The sequence below is a fragment of the Canis lupus genome, chromosome 25 (genome assembly GCF_048164855.1).
Source record: "Canis lupus baileyi chromosome 25, mCanLup2.hap1, whole genome shotgun sequence".
Classification (NCBI taxonomy): Eukaryota; Metazoa; Chordata; class Mammalia; order Carnivora; family Canidae; genus Canis; species Canis lupus.
The window spans coordinates 33,961,227-33,977,837 of NC_132862.1; the positions used below are offsets into that span (position 1 = coordinate 33,961,227).

The window sequence follows — 16,611 nt, forward strand, 5'->3', positions numbered from 1 at the left end:
GACTTATTATTTAATTATTATTATTTTTTTTAGACAGAGTATGCAAGTGGTGGGGTGGGGGATAGAGGGGAGAGGGAGAGACAATATAAGCATGGAGCCTGACACAAGGCTTGATCTCACGACCCTGAGATCATCACCTAAGCCAAAATCAGGAGTCAGACACTTAACTGACTGAGCCACTCAGATGGCCCATGACATTGACTTTTTGATAAATCCACACAAGTCCCCTTGTAGAATATTCTATAGTCTCAGTTTGGCTGATTATTTCCTCATAATGTCTTATAACTTGTTTTCTAACTCCTGCCCTTTTTATAAAACTGGACATTATGAATAGAGGTTTAATTACACTCAGGTTAAACATTTTTAGGAAGAATACTTGATTATTAATGTTGGGTAGGTCACATTACTTCATGTTAGGCACATAATTTGAGGTTGTCTCACTTTTAGTGAAGCTAAATTTGGTCACCTAATTAAGATGGTGACTCCTCCCTTCCAGTCTCACCTTGGAAAAGGATACATTTCCTTTTGCAGTTTGTAAATAATCTACAAACAACCTGTTTTCAACAGCTTTTCATTTGATAGTTTGAATATCCATTTTAGTCCTTGCCTAAGTAGGTTATTTCATTGGGGGCTGCAGAAATGGTGCTCTGGCTATTATACTCTGCATTCATTAGCTGACATTCTTCTGTAAAAAGAGCTTTCTTTTAAGAAAACTATTTTAATGAATCTCTTGGTAGATAATTGGATAGTGGTTTGCTTTCAATTCTGTTTAAAGCAATCAGAAAACTCATGATTTTAAAAGGATTTGTTGCTCAATTATTGGGGCTAGCCACTAATATCTCAAGAGCATCTCCAATAATTCCAGTTGTTCCTTCCATTCCCAGGAGCTTTTTAAATTCAGGTAGGTTACCACTGTAGGATTTGAGGTAAAGGTGGAAGAGAGTTCATCATTCTATGGTAAAATGGAAGGAAAACTAGTAGGTGGGAACCAAGAATCAGTATGACATCTTGACTGCACAGGTTTTCAGGAAGATCAGCTTTAGAAAGTGTACTTGTGGAAGTTGAGGATCCAGAAATTGTTCCAATAAAACTAACTGCATGCTCTGGGACCCCTTGAAAAGTTTTTTGTCTGCCCCAGCCTGAAGACCTCTCTAGAGTACCAAACACTCTAAGCAAATTCTCCTATGTTTGGTTGATGACAAGTAAAGGCATAAATAAAGGAATTTCAAGAATGACTTTCAAAAGAACAGCCTGGATTTCCAGGCTTTTGTCTTGCTGCACACTCCTGTTTTGAATTTCAGAAGCTGAATATATTAATTCCTTCTTTCTTTCCATTTCCATTGTAACTTGAAACAGTGCCACACTCCCTGTTTCCAAGGCAAATAGATTCCCAGGCAAAGGAGAAAAAAATCCTATAAATCATTTTCAAAATATTACCCCTAAAAAAAATATATTACCCCAATTACAAGTACTGTGGAGTTTTAGGAGTTCGGGTGGAAGACACTGTCCTTTTATTTTCTTCCAGATGACCAGGAATAAGTTTGGTGATTACAAATTTAAGATTTTTAGGCAGAATTATATTACACCACATGTTTTATAAACATCCTTAATAATATTCTGGATTATGATTCCTTGAAAAATTATGATTATTTTATCATTCAGCTATGATGTACACATACAGTCATCCTAAAAGGAATGAATAATTTGGTCTTTTTTTTTTTTATCTCAAGTAATTTGAAGCAACTTTTTTTATTTCTCCTGTCAGAGGCTCTTCATAGTGAATCACATTACATTACATCAACAAGTTATTTTAGTCCAATCCATTATTCACGAAGCAGAATAGCATAGTATAGTGTGCCCGCTCTGGAGTCAGATTAAATAGTTCCAAAGCCCTATTCCCACACTAAGTAGCTGTGTAGTTTGGAGCATATTCCTGTCCTCTGGAAGCCTCAGTCTCATCTATAAAACAGGAGAGTTCATACTAGTACCTCTGGTTTGATAGGAAGACTAAATGACATGTGCTGAACACCTAGGACATGTTACATACTGGCTGTTTGTGTTGTTGTTATTATTACTGGCTAAGAAAGGGGAGATGATATCGAAGTCACCATCCTGCTGGCTCTCTAAGGATTTCTTCAAACACCTATCCTGCTTTCCTGATAAATGAACTTTCTGAAAGGAGCAAGTGTCAGAATTAGCAGAGTTGAAATTCTCTGAATCTTACATAGAAAAACTGGAATTAACCTGACTCTTCTCCTAAAGTAAAAGAAATAAATATGTCCTCAGCTGTGAATGTTGAGACAGGAAGGAACTTCGATTTCTTGAAATCATGCTCCAGCTCCCTTGTGCACCTCTTTTTTTTTTTTTTTTAAAGATTTTATTTATTTATTCATGAGAGATACTGAGAGAGAGAGGCAGAGACACAGGCAGAGAGAGAAGCAGGCTCCATGCAGGAAGCCCGATGTGGGACTTAATCCTGGGACCCCAGGATCAAGCCCTGGGCCAAAGGCAGGCGCTAAACTGCCAAGCCACCCAAGGATCCCCCTCTTTTTTTTTTTTTATAACAGAGTTTGCATTCCTGCACATTGAAAGTATATCTGCCCCCCCCCCCAAATAAATATTTAGAATTGCCATGGTAAGGACTCTGAATTAGAAACAATCAATTCCGGATGCCTGAGTGGCTCATTTGGTTAAGCATCTGCCTTGGGCTCAGGTAATGAGTGGCGGGATGGAACCTCACATCCCCCATATCGTCCTCCCTGCTCAGTGGAGAATCTGCTTCTCTCTCTGCCCCTCACCCCACCCCACTTGTGTTCTCTTCCTCAATCTCTGTCTCTCTCAAATAAATAAATAAAATCTTTTAAAAAATCAATTTTATGCCAGCCTAATTACACAAACATTACAAACATTACACATCCTCATTTGAGGCAGTCCAAATTTTATCCAAAGGACGGATCTTAAACTAATCAAATTTATTTTTATTTAAAATAATTGGGATCCCTGGGTGGCTCACCTGCCTTCAGCCTAGGGCGTGATCCTGGAGTTCTGGGATCTAGTCCCACTTCAGGCACCCTGCTTAGAACCTGGTTCTCCTTCTGCTGTGTCTCTGTCACTCTCTCTCTCTCTCTCTGTCTCTCATGGATAAATAAAATCTTTAAAAAAATAAATAATTCAGCAACTCACGTTAAAAAATATTGGTCCTTTCTCCCATAACATTGTAAAGTATTCGCAAACTGTTCCTTGCATCAACAGCCAGGTGTGGTTCTGAAGTATCTCCCAATTAAGACTGTTGGGACTTGGATGAATGACTTCATAAAAATCAGAAGCCCCAACATAAGGAGAAGTAGATTCCTGTGTCCTTCCACTCTACTTTGGGATAGCACTCCACAGTCATTCTGTGAAGCTGGCATTTTCATTTAGTTGCGCCTAAATAGATTTTTAGGGAAAGGAGCAGTGGAATATGGAGGGAGTGACCATCACAGTGTCCATACTAATTGCCAGAATCCTTTTAAGATTTAGGGTCAGCAACAATTCAGTAAGGAAAGGGCCCATTAGGTAAATTTGGCTCTGAAAATGCTAATTGAAAGTCCTCCTCAGCAATTCAATCCTCTTCCCCTCTCCTTTTCTTTAGTAAGCAGGGTCCCATGGTGACCGCTTCTGAAAGAAATCATCCCCTTTTGCAGTTACCTAGCACCATGGCAACAGGGACGTCAGCAAAGCCGGATAGACCCTGCACAAAACAGCCTCTACCAGGCTCCCTCCCTGCCTCTCTAATTCAGCCCTGCCCGAGGCCTAGGAATGAGGCTAAGGACCTCTTGACATACACACTCAAAAAATCCTGTGTGTTTCTATATTTTGTTTTGATTTGTTTTGTCTATAAGCATAGATATATGGACATATAGTAAATTATCTTACAAGCATTTCTCCCCCCCAAAAAAAAACATGGAGCATATCTAAGGGGTGGGTGGGTAGTAGGATAAGCATAGGATGGTCTTTGGGTTTAATAAAATGTAAAAGTTATATTTAAAAGGAAGCAATAAGTTGATAGTAGGGGAAGTCCGAGCCCTAAATATGTGGACTGACTTATATTTAGACACAAGACATCAGAGAAATATTTTAAAAATATTTTTATTTACCTGAGAGTGAAATAGACAAAAGTCTTTAATGAAGACGGAAGGGGTTGTAATGCTGTCCTTGGTGCTGAACACTCTTGTTTCCGACGTGCTAAGGGGGCTCCAGAGGGAAGTAGGGGAACACCTTGTCATGTTAGGGTATTGATAAGAAAGAAAGAAAGAAAGGCTGGGCAGAAAGTATCATTTCCCTCCCTACCAAGCAACTCTGAATGTCCAGAATAAAATGTTCAGATGAAAAATAAAACAAAAAAGAAAGTGGAGAAGGCTGAAGGTTTGGGTTGAATTTTCTCCTTTTCATATGGAGATTTTTGGTCAGAGCCAATCAGGTCACAGATTTCTGCTGCTTTGCTCCTGAAAGGAAAAGTGGGGGAAGGGAGGTAGAAGATGGCCCCATTCTCCCCTTGAGCCACATGATCCATTTCCCATGTGACACATTCCAGAGCCTTGGAAAGGAGAAGGGAGGGGCACCAAGAGAGTGGGGCTGGGGGCGGGAAGATGGTTTAACAGTCAACCCAGCACAGCGTCATCTTGTCTTCCTACCAGGAAGCAGGCTATGAGCCAAGGGGAAGGCAGAGGACAGAAATGAACGTGCTCCCAAGCTTTCCTGGTGATGTTTGGTATTCTCCAAACTCCTATGCGAGGGCTATTCCTGACCGAGAAGACCCAAGGAGACCATCTCTGAAATCAAGTCCAGATGAAGGTATGTGCTAGGGATCCCGTGGTATCGCGGCTGAAATTTGGCTTATAGGACATAATACCTTCTTTTTTTTCCAGGCAGTTTGTGGAGATTTTGTCCTGGCTTAGATTTGGTTGGGGGGCTTTAGATTTGTTACAGGTCTAGAAAAGATGCCTAGATAGTTCTGTAAAATGAGATTCATCAAAGTAAGTGCCTGTTGAAGAAAATTTGATGGAAAATTGTGTATAGTGATAATTAATAAAATAAAGCACTAATTGATGAAAATGATTTTTTACTTTAAGTCCTGGAAAGAGGAAAAAATAATATTACTGAAATCAACTACGTTTTGTTGTTCACTGCAATAAAATCTTGTTTCTTCCCTTTCCAGTTGCTTATTCTCTGCCCATATTCCCAGAGGTTATTGGCAATGGTTTAGAGAGCCTGAGTGGGCAGGCGTGCTGTTTCTTTGTACTGTGCAATTGTCTCCTTCTGATGTTCCTGATACCAGGAGAGCTTATCATTATTTCCAGCTCTGGTTTGGGATAGTAGAGTGCCATTGACTTCCAAATCTTTCAGAATAGCTATCAAGAAGTCTCCCAGGAAGTTCTCAAAGGAATCTTCCAAAGTTACAGGCTAAAATAATCTTCCCTGTACTCAGATCTTGGTACCTTTGACCATTTCTACTCAGCACAAAGAGGGGAGTTAGCAAATTTAAATATTATTTCATCTTTAACAAATGCTTACGAAGTTCTTGCTGTGTGCAAGAAGACATCGTTATAAAGCACAAATAATCAGTCATTTAATCCTTATAATAGCCCAGTGGGGGAGACATTAGTGCCCACATTTTGGTAATGAAGAAACTAAAGGCCAGAGAAGTTAGGGAACATTCCCAGCATCACACAGCTAGCAAATAGTAGAAACAGGATTTGAACCAAGAAATTTGACCCCAGAGTCCATGATTTTAACTACTAACCTATGCTTCTTTTCTGCTTGTGTTATTTCAAATGATGTCAGCAGTTGATTTCGTTACACATTTTGTTCAGTCGACGTTACTAGAAGATCAAATCAGCTTGCCTGGCTAAAACAGATCTCCAAAAAAAAAAAAAAAAAAAAAAAGATCTCCAGTGGAATCTATATTTAATCTTAAGTTATCTCAGTAATCACCTTCCCGATACCATTACCACCATCACCCCGTACCCCCCGCAAATAACCCAGTAAATAATTGCCTGTTCTTCTCTTCCCTTTGTGCTGTATAGATATCTGGTAGTAAAATACTGTGTTACTATGGTGACCAAATGATGTCCAAAGGCAAAAAAGAAATCTAGAATTACATCATGGTTGATTTTTTTAAATCAAACTTAACATTCTTTCATCTTCTGAATCTAGTAATAAGACTAGCCTAAACATTCTACCTTTAAAAAAATCCTTACTTGATTTTCAAAATACAATAGATTAAAAACTTCTAAAAATGATGAATATAAACTATGGTATCAGATGGACTAGATTTATTGCTTTAAAATAATGTTACCATACTTCAAGGGGATAGATTACTCTCTTTGCAAATTATTTTAGATTTTTAAGGGCAAAAGAGGAGGAAATTTTTTTTTCTTAACTTCTAGAGATTTCTGAAATATAAAGATTCCTTCTTTTTGGTCTGTGTAGTTTCCCTTCTGGTTCTTGACAAAATGATGACCGATCTCATTCTTATATGCTGTGGGAAAACTAAGGGGAGTTACTAGGTCAGAGATACAAGGAGGAAGAAAAGGGATAGAAATCTAAAATTTGTGAAATTCTTTATTAATATTTCCCTTCAGGGTTTCACTCAAGAATATTTTGAAAGTGATTGTGTCTCCTACAATACTGAACTTCATATTAAAACCTTGTCCCTGTTGAAATCTATGTTTCCCTGGGACAAGTACCACTTTTATGCTACTATAGTCATCTGAAGTGAGCTGCTTGAGCAAAGGGACCATATCTTCCATTGTTGGGTTTCTAGATTTATTTTTTTTTAAGATTTTATTTATTTATTCATGAGAGACACACAGAGAGAGAGAGAGAGGCAAAGACACAGGCAGAGGGAGAAGAAGCAGGCTCCATGCAGGGAGCCTGACGTGGGACTTGATCCTGGGTCTCCAGGATCACGCCCTGGGCTGAAGGCAGTGCTAAACTGCTGAGCCACCCAGGCTGCCCATTGTTGGGTTTCTAGCACTTAGCACAAGGCCTGGTTTATGATAAGCTCACAATATCCATTTGTGAAAGCTCTGAAAGCGTTCTGCTGGAGCCAGTTTAGGGACCCATACATAAATTGTTCTGCATGTGCTCATAGGGAAGACAGGGAGGACAGTGAAGAGGTAAATGTGTAATGGGAGAGACCTTGGCAACAGCCAAAATTATGTCTGAAATTTGTGTATGCTAGTCAGACTGACCCTGGAGCAGAAGCACACTAGAGTTCAAGAAGTATCTATAAATTCTTTCCTGGGGATTACAGATCCATCCCCCTGACTTTTTATTTATCTTTAGAATGAAGTTCTTCTGGTATTTTTGTTTATATCTAGATATACAGGCACCTTCAGAGTCTCATTTTCCTCTGGTGTTTGCCTGGCAACATCTCCCAACACTGAAATAGTTCACCTTGGGTGAGACTGAATGTGATGAGAAGGTCAGTTCCTGCCCCTGGCAGGCCTCTCCTAATCAGCTGTGGTTCGCAGTCCTCAGAATACTGAACTGAGAGCTCACCAGACTATAGGACTCCTCCCCAGAAAACCCTGGGATCGTTAGTGTCAGAGTAGACTGGAACCAGGCTGCCTTTCCCAGACCATGGCAGTTAGGACTTGAGTGCAAAAGATTGTCTCAAGATATCTTGAAAGGTTACTTAGAATTTGAATTCAAGTTAGCAGGCTAATTAGGATAAAAATAGTCATCTTTATGGGAGCTCCTGATAGAAGGCATGGGGGTCATGAGTTCAAGCCCCATGTTGGGTGTAGAGTTTATGTTAAAAAATGATAATATTCACAAACATAGCCTATTTCTTTTGCTCACATCTAATTAGATCATTAAGGAGAGAAGGAATAGGGTTTGTAGATAAGGTGTAGGTCCTTGAGTCCTATTCACTCATCCTCCTTACCTTCACTTACCTGCTGAGTGAGTTGTGCAAAAGAAACAGCCCTTCGGGAAGCCCAGTACACCCAGGCATGTGCTGCCTGCCTACCACACTGCCTTTCAGTTATAGTAACTTGCCTGCTGTTGGTAAACACTGCTGAACGAGTTAGGCCCTGCCAGCCCAACGACTGGATCATTTCCTAGCATATATGTATGTAGGGAAGGGGAAGGAATAGACAGGAGAACCAGAGTGTGGACACAATTTCTGCTTTTTTTTTTTTTTTTTTAAGATTTTATTTATTTATTCATGAGAGACACAGAGAAAGAGAGAGGCAGAGACACAGGCAGAGGGAGAAGCAGGCTCCATGCAGGGAGCCTGATGTGGGACTTGATACCAGATCTCCAGGATCACACCATGGACCAAAGGCAGGCGCTAAACCGCTGAGCCACCCAGGGATTCCCCAGAACTTCTGCTCTATGAACCAAGGCAAAAAATGGCATGAGCTGAGATGTGGTCTTTCCAAGAGGACAGTTTCAAAAGTAAAAGAGGGGTACCATAATGAATATATTTTTCTGTCTATGAAATCATTTTACCTTAGCTAAACTTTTAAAGCAATCATCTTATGGAGCCTCTCATTCAGCATACTTTCCTAGGCACTGGATTTCGTTGTGGGTAATCCTGATAGAGACTCTGTCATATAGGTTTCTTAGCCCCAGTTTTTGATCAGGAAACAAGCTCAGAGAAGTGAACAACCTGCCCAAAGTCCCCAGTAGCAGATAGAGCCAGGATCTGAATTCTTTGCTCTTTCAGCTATATCACAAGTAAAGTTCTTTCCTCTGCATTCTTTAAATATATGTTTTTAGATAGTAGGTTAATATAAATACAGCTCTAGAAAATTTGGGAAATACAGAAGGGTAATGATAATGAAAATCCATGTTAAAACTTTGTTATATTTCTTTCTCAGTCTTTCTCAGTACATACAGTGATAACGAAAGTAAACATTTGTTGGGCACTGGCATTGTTTCAGACATAGTTCTTAGCTCCTTTTTTTGTTATCTGTTTTATTCTCACAACAAATCAGTGGGGTGGGTAACATTATTATCCTGCTTTTATTGCCAAAGACAAAGGACAAAAATGTTCAGTAACTTGGTAGAGGCTACACAGATATTAGGTGAGCTGAAACCCAGGCAGGTTGCTTTACAGCAGGGTTTCTCCCCCTCAGCACTGTTGGTATTTGGGGCCAGCTAAATCTGTGTTTTCGGGGGGCTGGCGCATAGTACTGTAGAATGGTTAGCAGCATCCCTGGCCTCTACCGACCGGATGTCAGTAACACCCTCGTCCCCCAGTTGTGACATCAAAAATGTCTTCAGACATTGCCAAATGTCCCCTGGGAGGCAGAATTACCTGTGAACCATAGCTCTAAGAGCCCATGCTCCCAATCACTACATTATATAGCCTCTTCATATTTAAATATGCAAAGTGTTATTTTCTTCCACATATAAAGAGGGAAACACACTTTCAAGTTTGAGTGCAGTCTACGAAACCTGGAATATCAATGCCTTTATAGATCATAGGTAGGAGGTTAGTTACTTCCAGAAAAAGTGCTCATTAGTAGACTTTTAATAATAGTTTTGTAGTATCCCACTGTTATCCAGTTGGAAAAATAGCCATGTGTCCCTCTTTTACAGTTTTTTCCCCATTTCTCTGTGACAGGCATCCTTAGCCTTCAAGAATTCAGAATTTAGGGGTGCCTGGGTAGCTCAGTTGGTTAAGCATCTGACTCTTGATTTTGGCGCAGGTCATAATCTCAGGGTCGTGAGATCTGAGCTGGAGCCCACTTTGGGCTCTGTGTTCAACAGGAAGTCTGCTTGAGATTATCTCTCTCTCTACCTCTCCCTACCACTCATGTGCACGCATGCGTGCGCACTCGTTCTCTCTCTCTCAAATCTTAAAAAAATAATTCAGATTTCAGGTGTATACTTACAGTATAGCAGGGCAATGCTTCCCAACTATGGTATCAAAATATGTCCCAAACAAAGGATGTCTGTTGCAAATAATTGCTTGCTAATAAATCAGATACCAAGATTTGCTAGTGATTTAATTTTTTAATTAATTAGAATCAATTTAAGGATATTTACATAATCTTCCCATATGATTTCTTAAGTTGAAGACTCAGTGTTGGAGTTACAGGTCAAGCTCCTAGAGCTGCACATAATTCTGGATATATCTGTAGGAGTGTGTCATATGACAAATGAGAACACATTTGTCACATCTGTGTCTGAGGAAGAAAGGCTAAAAATGGCTGGTGGAGGTGATTTGGGTCAACTGTGGCTGATGTGCAGAGGGGATTGAAGTAAGAAGCTCTGGGGGATGATAGCAGTATCATTTTGACTTGCATCTAAGTTAATGTACAATACTAAAATGCATATTAACCATGGGAAACATGCAAATACACATTCAACATATTTTGCAATGACAGCTGACTATGTCCAATTGCATAATTTGTCCATGAAAAATGCACATGACTGCAAATTCAAATATAATTTCTCCATGAACCTAAAGGTTTGCTTTCTTGGAAAACCCTGATTGAGGAAGGTGGTGCAAATCAAAATTTACCGAGTGGTGCCGTGAATTTGATGTGAGACAGAACAGAAATGCTTCTGAAAACCAGAGTTCTTAGTAACTCTCTGCTCAGTGTTTGTGCTCCATGCTTCACAAAAACTTCACCTTCTTTTCAAATTGCTATAAAATTGCATCTGCTGTGTAGTTCTTTGCTTTGAGTGTGATGTATCTGGTTTTTGCCTCCTCACTTATTTCCTATGTAAATTATAGAACTAGAGATGTTGATACTGAAATCTGAGCTTGAAAATCAAACTTAGTGCTTACTTCCAAAACAATTGTTTGCTTCTACTTTAGACTCAACAAGTATAGTACACAGAAGCTATTAAAAAAATGTCTGTGGTAATGAATTAAGTTGAACTTGGGGAGGTGCAGATCCCTTGGCCAAATTGTTTTCTTCAGATTTTGAAAGATTATGTACTGGGAAGAGACTTGTGGGAAATTGGTAGAGGACAGCCAGGGGTTCTAGTAAGTGTTTCTCCCCTCTGAGAAGCTTGGTAGTAGATAGAAAGGAAGACAAACAGATGGCAAGTCCTCTTTGACCAGACCACTTCTTCTTGCAGGGAATCTTCAGTAAGATTGTTGGTACTTCCGGGATAATTGGCGGGGGTGAAGGGTGGTGGGGTGGGGGGGGGATGGTTTGCTTAGCTGATCTCTAGGGAACATTCATCTCTTCTTTGGAGACCCATACTGTTGATCTTGGATATCAGAAGCTCACAGAAGCCCTAGCACCTCTAACCAGCTTCCTTTTCCTCCCATCAAAGTGCACTCACTCTTGGAGTGAGTTCTCTTCCAGGTGAAGGTAGTGAATTATAAATTAAATGAATGTGTCGCTCATTACAATGTCTACCTATCAGTTTTAGTTCATAACGCTAAAAGGACCTCAGAAATCATCTAGACTAGCTCATTTATATTATAGACATGGAGATTCAGAGAAGTTGATTGACTTAAGGTCCTTACCATGATATAAAAATGAGACCTGTGTCTCTTGTCTTGCTCCTCAGTGCTTTTTTTTTTTTAAGTTTTTTTTTTTTTTAATTTTTATTTATTTATGATAGTCACACAGAGAGAGAGAGAGAGGCAGAGACACAGGCAGAGGGAGAAGCAGGCTCCATGCACCGGGAGCCTGATGTGGGATTCGATCCTGGGTCTCCAGGATCACGCCCTGGGCCAAAGGCAGGCGCCAAACCGCTGCGCCACCCAGGGATCCCTCCTCAGTGCTTATTATATTCAGGATCAGATTTAAGGTAAACCAGAAAGCACTACACTGTTCAAACTTCTCAAGGTTTCTGATAGTCTAGATGCTGGTGGGGTAGTAGAAAGTGATAGAATGGCTGGTATGAATTTTAGTGTTCATACTGAATTATCTAAGAAATGTTTTATATTGAATTAGTTTCCATTACTGCAGAATAAAGTAGCAAAAATTCAGGGGCTTAAGATAACACCTATTTCTTAGGTCACAATTCTATAGGTCGGCAGTCTGGGTGGGTTAACTGGCTTCTCTGCTTAGAATCTCACAAGGCTGAAATCAAGGTGTTGGTAGGACTGTGTTCCTTTTTATTTATTTATTTTTAAAGGTTTTATTTATTTATTCACAAGACACACACACACACACAAATGCAGAGACACAGGCTGAGGGAGAAGCAGGCTCCCTGCAGGGAGCCCAATGTGGGACTCGATCCCGGGTCTCCAGGCTCACACCCTGGACCAAAGGCGGCGCTAAACTGCTGAGCCACCCTGGCTACCCTCTGTTCTTTTTAAAAGGATGATTTCCCTTCCAAGCTCTTTGCAATGGTTGGCAGAATCCAGTGCCTTGTGGTTGTAGGAACAAGGTCACATTTTCTTGATGACCGTCAGTTGTAGGCCATCCATAACTCCTAGTGGCCTCTCCCTGGTTCTTACACGTGAGCCCCTGGTATCTCAGAGCCTGTCAGCTCCTTTTCATGTTTGGAATCATTCTCTGACTTCTTTTGCCTCCTCTCTCGTCTTTTAAACAAAACTCTGTGTTTTTAAGGGCTCATTAGTTTGTGCCCACCTAGGTAATCAAGCATAATCTTCCCATTTTAAGTTTCATAACCTTAATTATATATGCAGAATCCCTTTTGCTGTGTGGCATGGACATCTTGGGGGGGCGGCATTCTGCCTACTACACACATTATTTCCTTTAAATAACAGCAAGGCTCCATCTTACCAGGCTAATGGGAAAGTCAGTGACGAACATTGCTGGGACTCTCTTCCTGTTTCCTAGGTCCTGGGGATAGTAAAGACAGCAAAATGTATGGAGTGGTTCCTCTAGCCTTGGATCCCCTCTGATTTTTTAATTTTTAATTTTTTTTTTCATTTTAAAGATTTTATTTATTTATTCATGAGAGACAGAGAGAGAGAGAGAGAGAGTCAGAGACACAGGCAGAGGGAGAAGCAGGCTCCATGCAGGGAGCCCGATGTGGGACTCGATCCCAGGTCTCCAGGATCACGCCCTGGGCTGAAGGCAGCGCTAAACCACTGAGCCACCCAGGGATCCCCCCTCTGATTTTTAAAATTAAATTAAATTAGCCAACATATAGTACATTATTAGTTTCAGATGTAGTTTTCAATAATTCATCAGTTGTGTATAACACCCAGTGTCCCCTCTGATTATAGCAGAGATGTAATTATGGTCTGAGCTGGTGTGTGCCCTTGAAGGCCAGTAGATCTTCTGCTTTGGTACCACCCCTGGGGCAGTGGACTCTACTCCCTGCTAGGAACTCTGTGCCTTGGATCCACCCTAGCTACTCTTCCATTACCTGGAGGGCAGTGAGGAAGTGAGGCAAGGGTCCCAGGCCTACTTTTTTTTTAACAGCTTTATTCATGTAGCATAACATTCACTCATATTAAGTGCACAAGACAGTGATTTTTTTTTTTAATTTAAATTTGGTTTGCCAACATATAGTATAACACTGCTCATCACATCTCGTGCTCTCCTTAATGTCTATCACTCAGTTACCCCACTTCCCCTTCTACAACCCTTTGTTTCCCAGGGTCAAGAGTCTCATGGTTTGTCTTCCTCCAATTTTTCCCCACTCAGTTTCCCCTCCTTCCCTTATGATATCTTTCACTATTTCTTATACTCCACATATGAGTGAAACCATATGATAATTGTCTTTCTCTGACTTATTTCACTCAGCATGATACCCTCCAGTTCCATCCACGTCAATATAAATGGTAGGTATGCTGCTTCTTTATCCATTCATCCATAAAAGGACATCTCAGCTCCTTCCACAGTTTGGCAACTGGACATTGCTGCTATGAACATTGGGGTGCAGGTGTCCCATCATTTCACTACATCCATATCTTTGGGGTTTAAATACCCAGTCGTGCAATTGCTGAATTTTAGGGTAGCTATTTTTAATTTCTTGAGGAACCTCTACACTCTTTTCCACAGTGGCTGCACCAGCTTGCATTCTCACCAACAGTGTAAGAGGGTTTCCCTTTCCCACATCCTTGCCAACATTTGTAGTTTCCTGTCTTGTTAATTTAGCCATTCTCTCTGGTGTAAAGCGGTATCTCATTGTGATTTTGATTTGTATTTCCCTGATGACGAGTAATATGAAGCATTTTTTCATGTGCTTGTTGGCCATGTGTAGGTCTTCTTTGGAGAAATGTCTGCTCATGTCTTCTTCCCATTTCTTGACTGGATTGTTTTGTTTCTTGAGTATTGAATTTGATGAGTTCTTCATAGATCTTCAATACTAGCCCTTTATCAGATATGTCATTTGCAAATATCTTCTCCCATTGCTTTTTAATTTTTGCTGACTGTTTCCTTTGTTGTGCAAAAGCTTTTTATCTTGATGATGTCCCAATAGTTCATTATTGCTTTTGATTCCCTTGCCTTTAAAGATGTGTCTAGCAAGAAGTTACTGTGGCTGAGTTCAAAAAGGTTGTTGCCTGTGTTCTCCTCTAGGATTTTGATGGATTGTCTCACATTTAGATCTTTCAACCATTTTGAGTTTACCTTTGTGTATGGTGTAAGAGAATGGTAAGAGAATGGTTCAGTTTCATTCTTTTGTGTATGGCTGTCCAAGTTTCCCAACACCATTTATTGAAGAGACTGTTTTGTTTTGTTTTTTTCCATTGGATGTTCTTTCCTGTTTTGTTAAAGATCAGTTGACCATAGAGTTGAGGGTTCATTTCTGGCTCTGTTCCATTGATCTATTGTCTATTTTTGTGCCAGTTCAATGCTGTCTTGATAATCACAGCTTTGTAATGTAGCTTGAAGTTAGGCATTATGATGCCCCCAGCTTTGGTTTTCTTTTTCAACATTCCTCTGGCTATTTGGGGTCTTTTCTGGTCCCATATAAATTTTAGGATTCTTTGTTCCGACTCTGTGAAAAAAGTCCATGATATTTTGATGGGGATTGCATTGAATGTGTAAATTGCTTTGGGTAGCATAGACATTTTCATAATACTTATTCTTCCAATCCATGAGCATGGACTGTTTTCCCGTCTCTTTGTGTCTTCCTCAATTTCTTTCATGAGTGTTCTTTAGTTGTTAGAGTACAGATCCTTTACTTCTTTGGTTAGGTTTATTCTCACACCAGTGAGAATGGCTAAATTCCTAGGTATTTTATGGTTTTTGGTGCAATTGTAAATGGGATCGAATCCTTAATTTCTTTTCATTCTGTCTCGTTAGTGTAGAGAAATGCAACTGATTTCTGTGCATTCATTTTGTATCCTGCCACATTGCTGAATTGCTGTGAGTTCTAGCAATTTTGGGGTGGAGTCTTTTGGGTTCTCCATATACAGTATTATATCATCTGCAAAGAGTGAGAGTTTGATTTCTTCTTTGCCAATTTGAATGCCTTTTACTTCTTTTTGTTGTCTGATTGCTAGTGGCTAGGACTTCTAGTACTATGTTGAACAACAGTGGTGAGAGTGGGCATCCCTGTTGTGTTCCTGACCTTAGGAACACGAATGATATTCGTTGTGGGCTTTTGTAGATGCCTTTTATGATGTTGAGGTATGTTCCCTCTATCCCTACACTTTGAAGAGTTTTAATCAAGAAAGGATGCTGTATTTTGTCAAATGCTTTTTCTGCACCAATTGAGAGAATCATATGATTCTTGTCTTTTCTATTATTGATGTGACATATCACGTTGATTGATTTATGAATGTTGAACTACTCTTGCATCCCAGGAATAAATCCCATTTGGTCGTGGTGAATAATCCTTTTAATGTACTGTTGGATCCTATTGGCTGTATCTTGCTGAATATTTTGACGTCCATGTTCATAAGGGATATTGATCTGTAATTCCTCTTTTTGATGGGGTCTTTGGTTTTGGGATCAAGGTGATGCTGGCCTCATAAAACGAGTTTGGAAGTTTTCTTCCCATTTCTATCTTTTGAAATAGCTTTAGTAGAATAGGTATTATTTCTTCTTTAAATGTTTGGTAGGGATCCCTGGGTGGCGCAGCGGTTTAGCGCCTGTCTTTGGCCCAGGGCGCGATCCTGGAGACCCGGGATCGAATCCCACATCAGGCTCCCGGTGCATGGAGCCTGCTTCTCCCTCTGCCTGTGTCTCTGCCTCTCTCTCTCTCTCTCTGTGACTATCATAAATAAATAAAAATTAAAAAAAAAAAATTAAATGTTTGGTAGATTCCCCTGTGAAGCCATCTGGCCCTGGACTCTTGTTTCTTGGGAGGTTTTTAATGACTGCTTCCGTTTCCTTGCTGGTTATTGGTCTATTCAGGTTTTCTAGTTCTTCCTGTTTCAGTTTTGGTAATTTATAAGTTTCCAGGAATGCATACATTTCTTCCAGATCATGGCGGTAATTTTTGTTATATTTACAGAGTTGCGCAACCATCACCATAATCAAATTTAAGAGCCTTTTGTAATCCCAAAAAGATCTCTTGTGACTGTCTAGGCCTGCCTTTTGCATGGCTCCAGGGGCCACAGCCACACCTGGTTCAGACATCCTTGTTTCTCCCACCTAACTTTTGTAAAAATCCCCTCAGAGAACTCAGCCCCCAGAAAATAAAAGCCAAGGTAACAGTTATTTTGAGTCCAGTGATACAACTCTCCTCCAGACAAGGCAGCACTTAGGGTCT

At 40.2% G+C, this 16,611-nt stretch overlaps 1 protein-coding gene across 8 annotated transcripts in view; it reads left to right on the plus strand.

Annotated features, from left to right (window-relative positions):
- The window catches only part of GPR19 (G protein-coupled receptor 19), a 42,229-nt gene that overhangs the window by 12,066 nt on the left and 13,552 nt on the right, over positions 1-16,611 (plus strand). For 7 of the 8 annotated variants that reach the window (XM_072798975.1, XM_072798976.1, XM_072798974.1 and 4 more), the window contains one exon: positions 4,677-4,833. In XM_072798975.1, the coding sequence (XP_072655076.1) occupies positions 4,828-4,833 (6 nt within the window). In that variant the 5' untranslated portion in view covers positions 4,677-4,827. Of the gene's footprint in view, positions 1-4,578; positions 4,834-16,611 lie in introns of those variants that run through there. The other variant, XM_072798980.1, reaches the window with a different exon arrangement.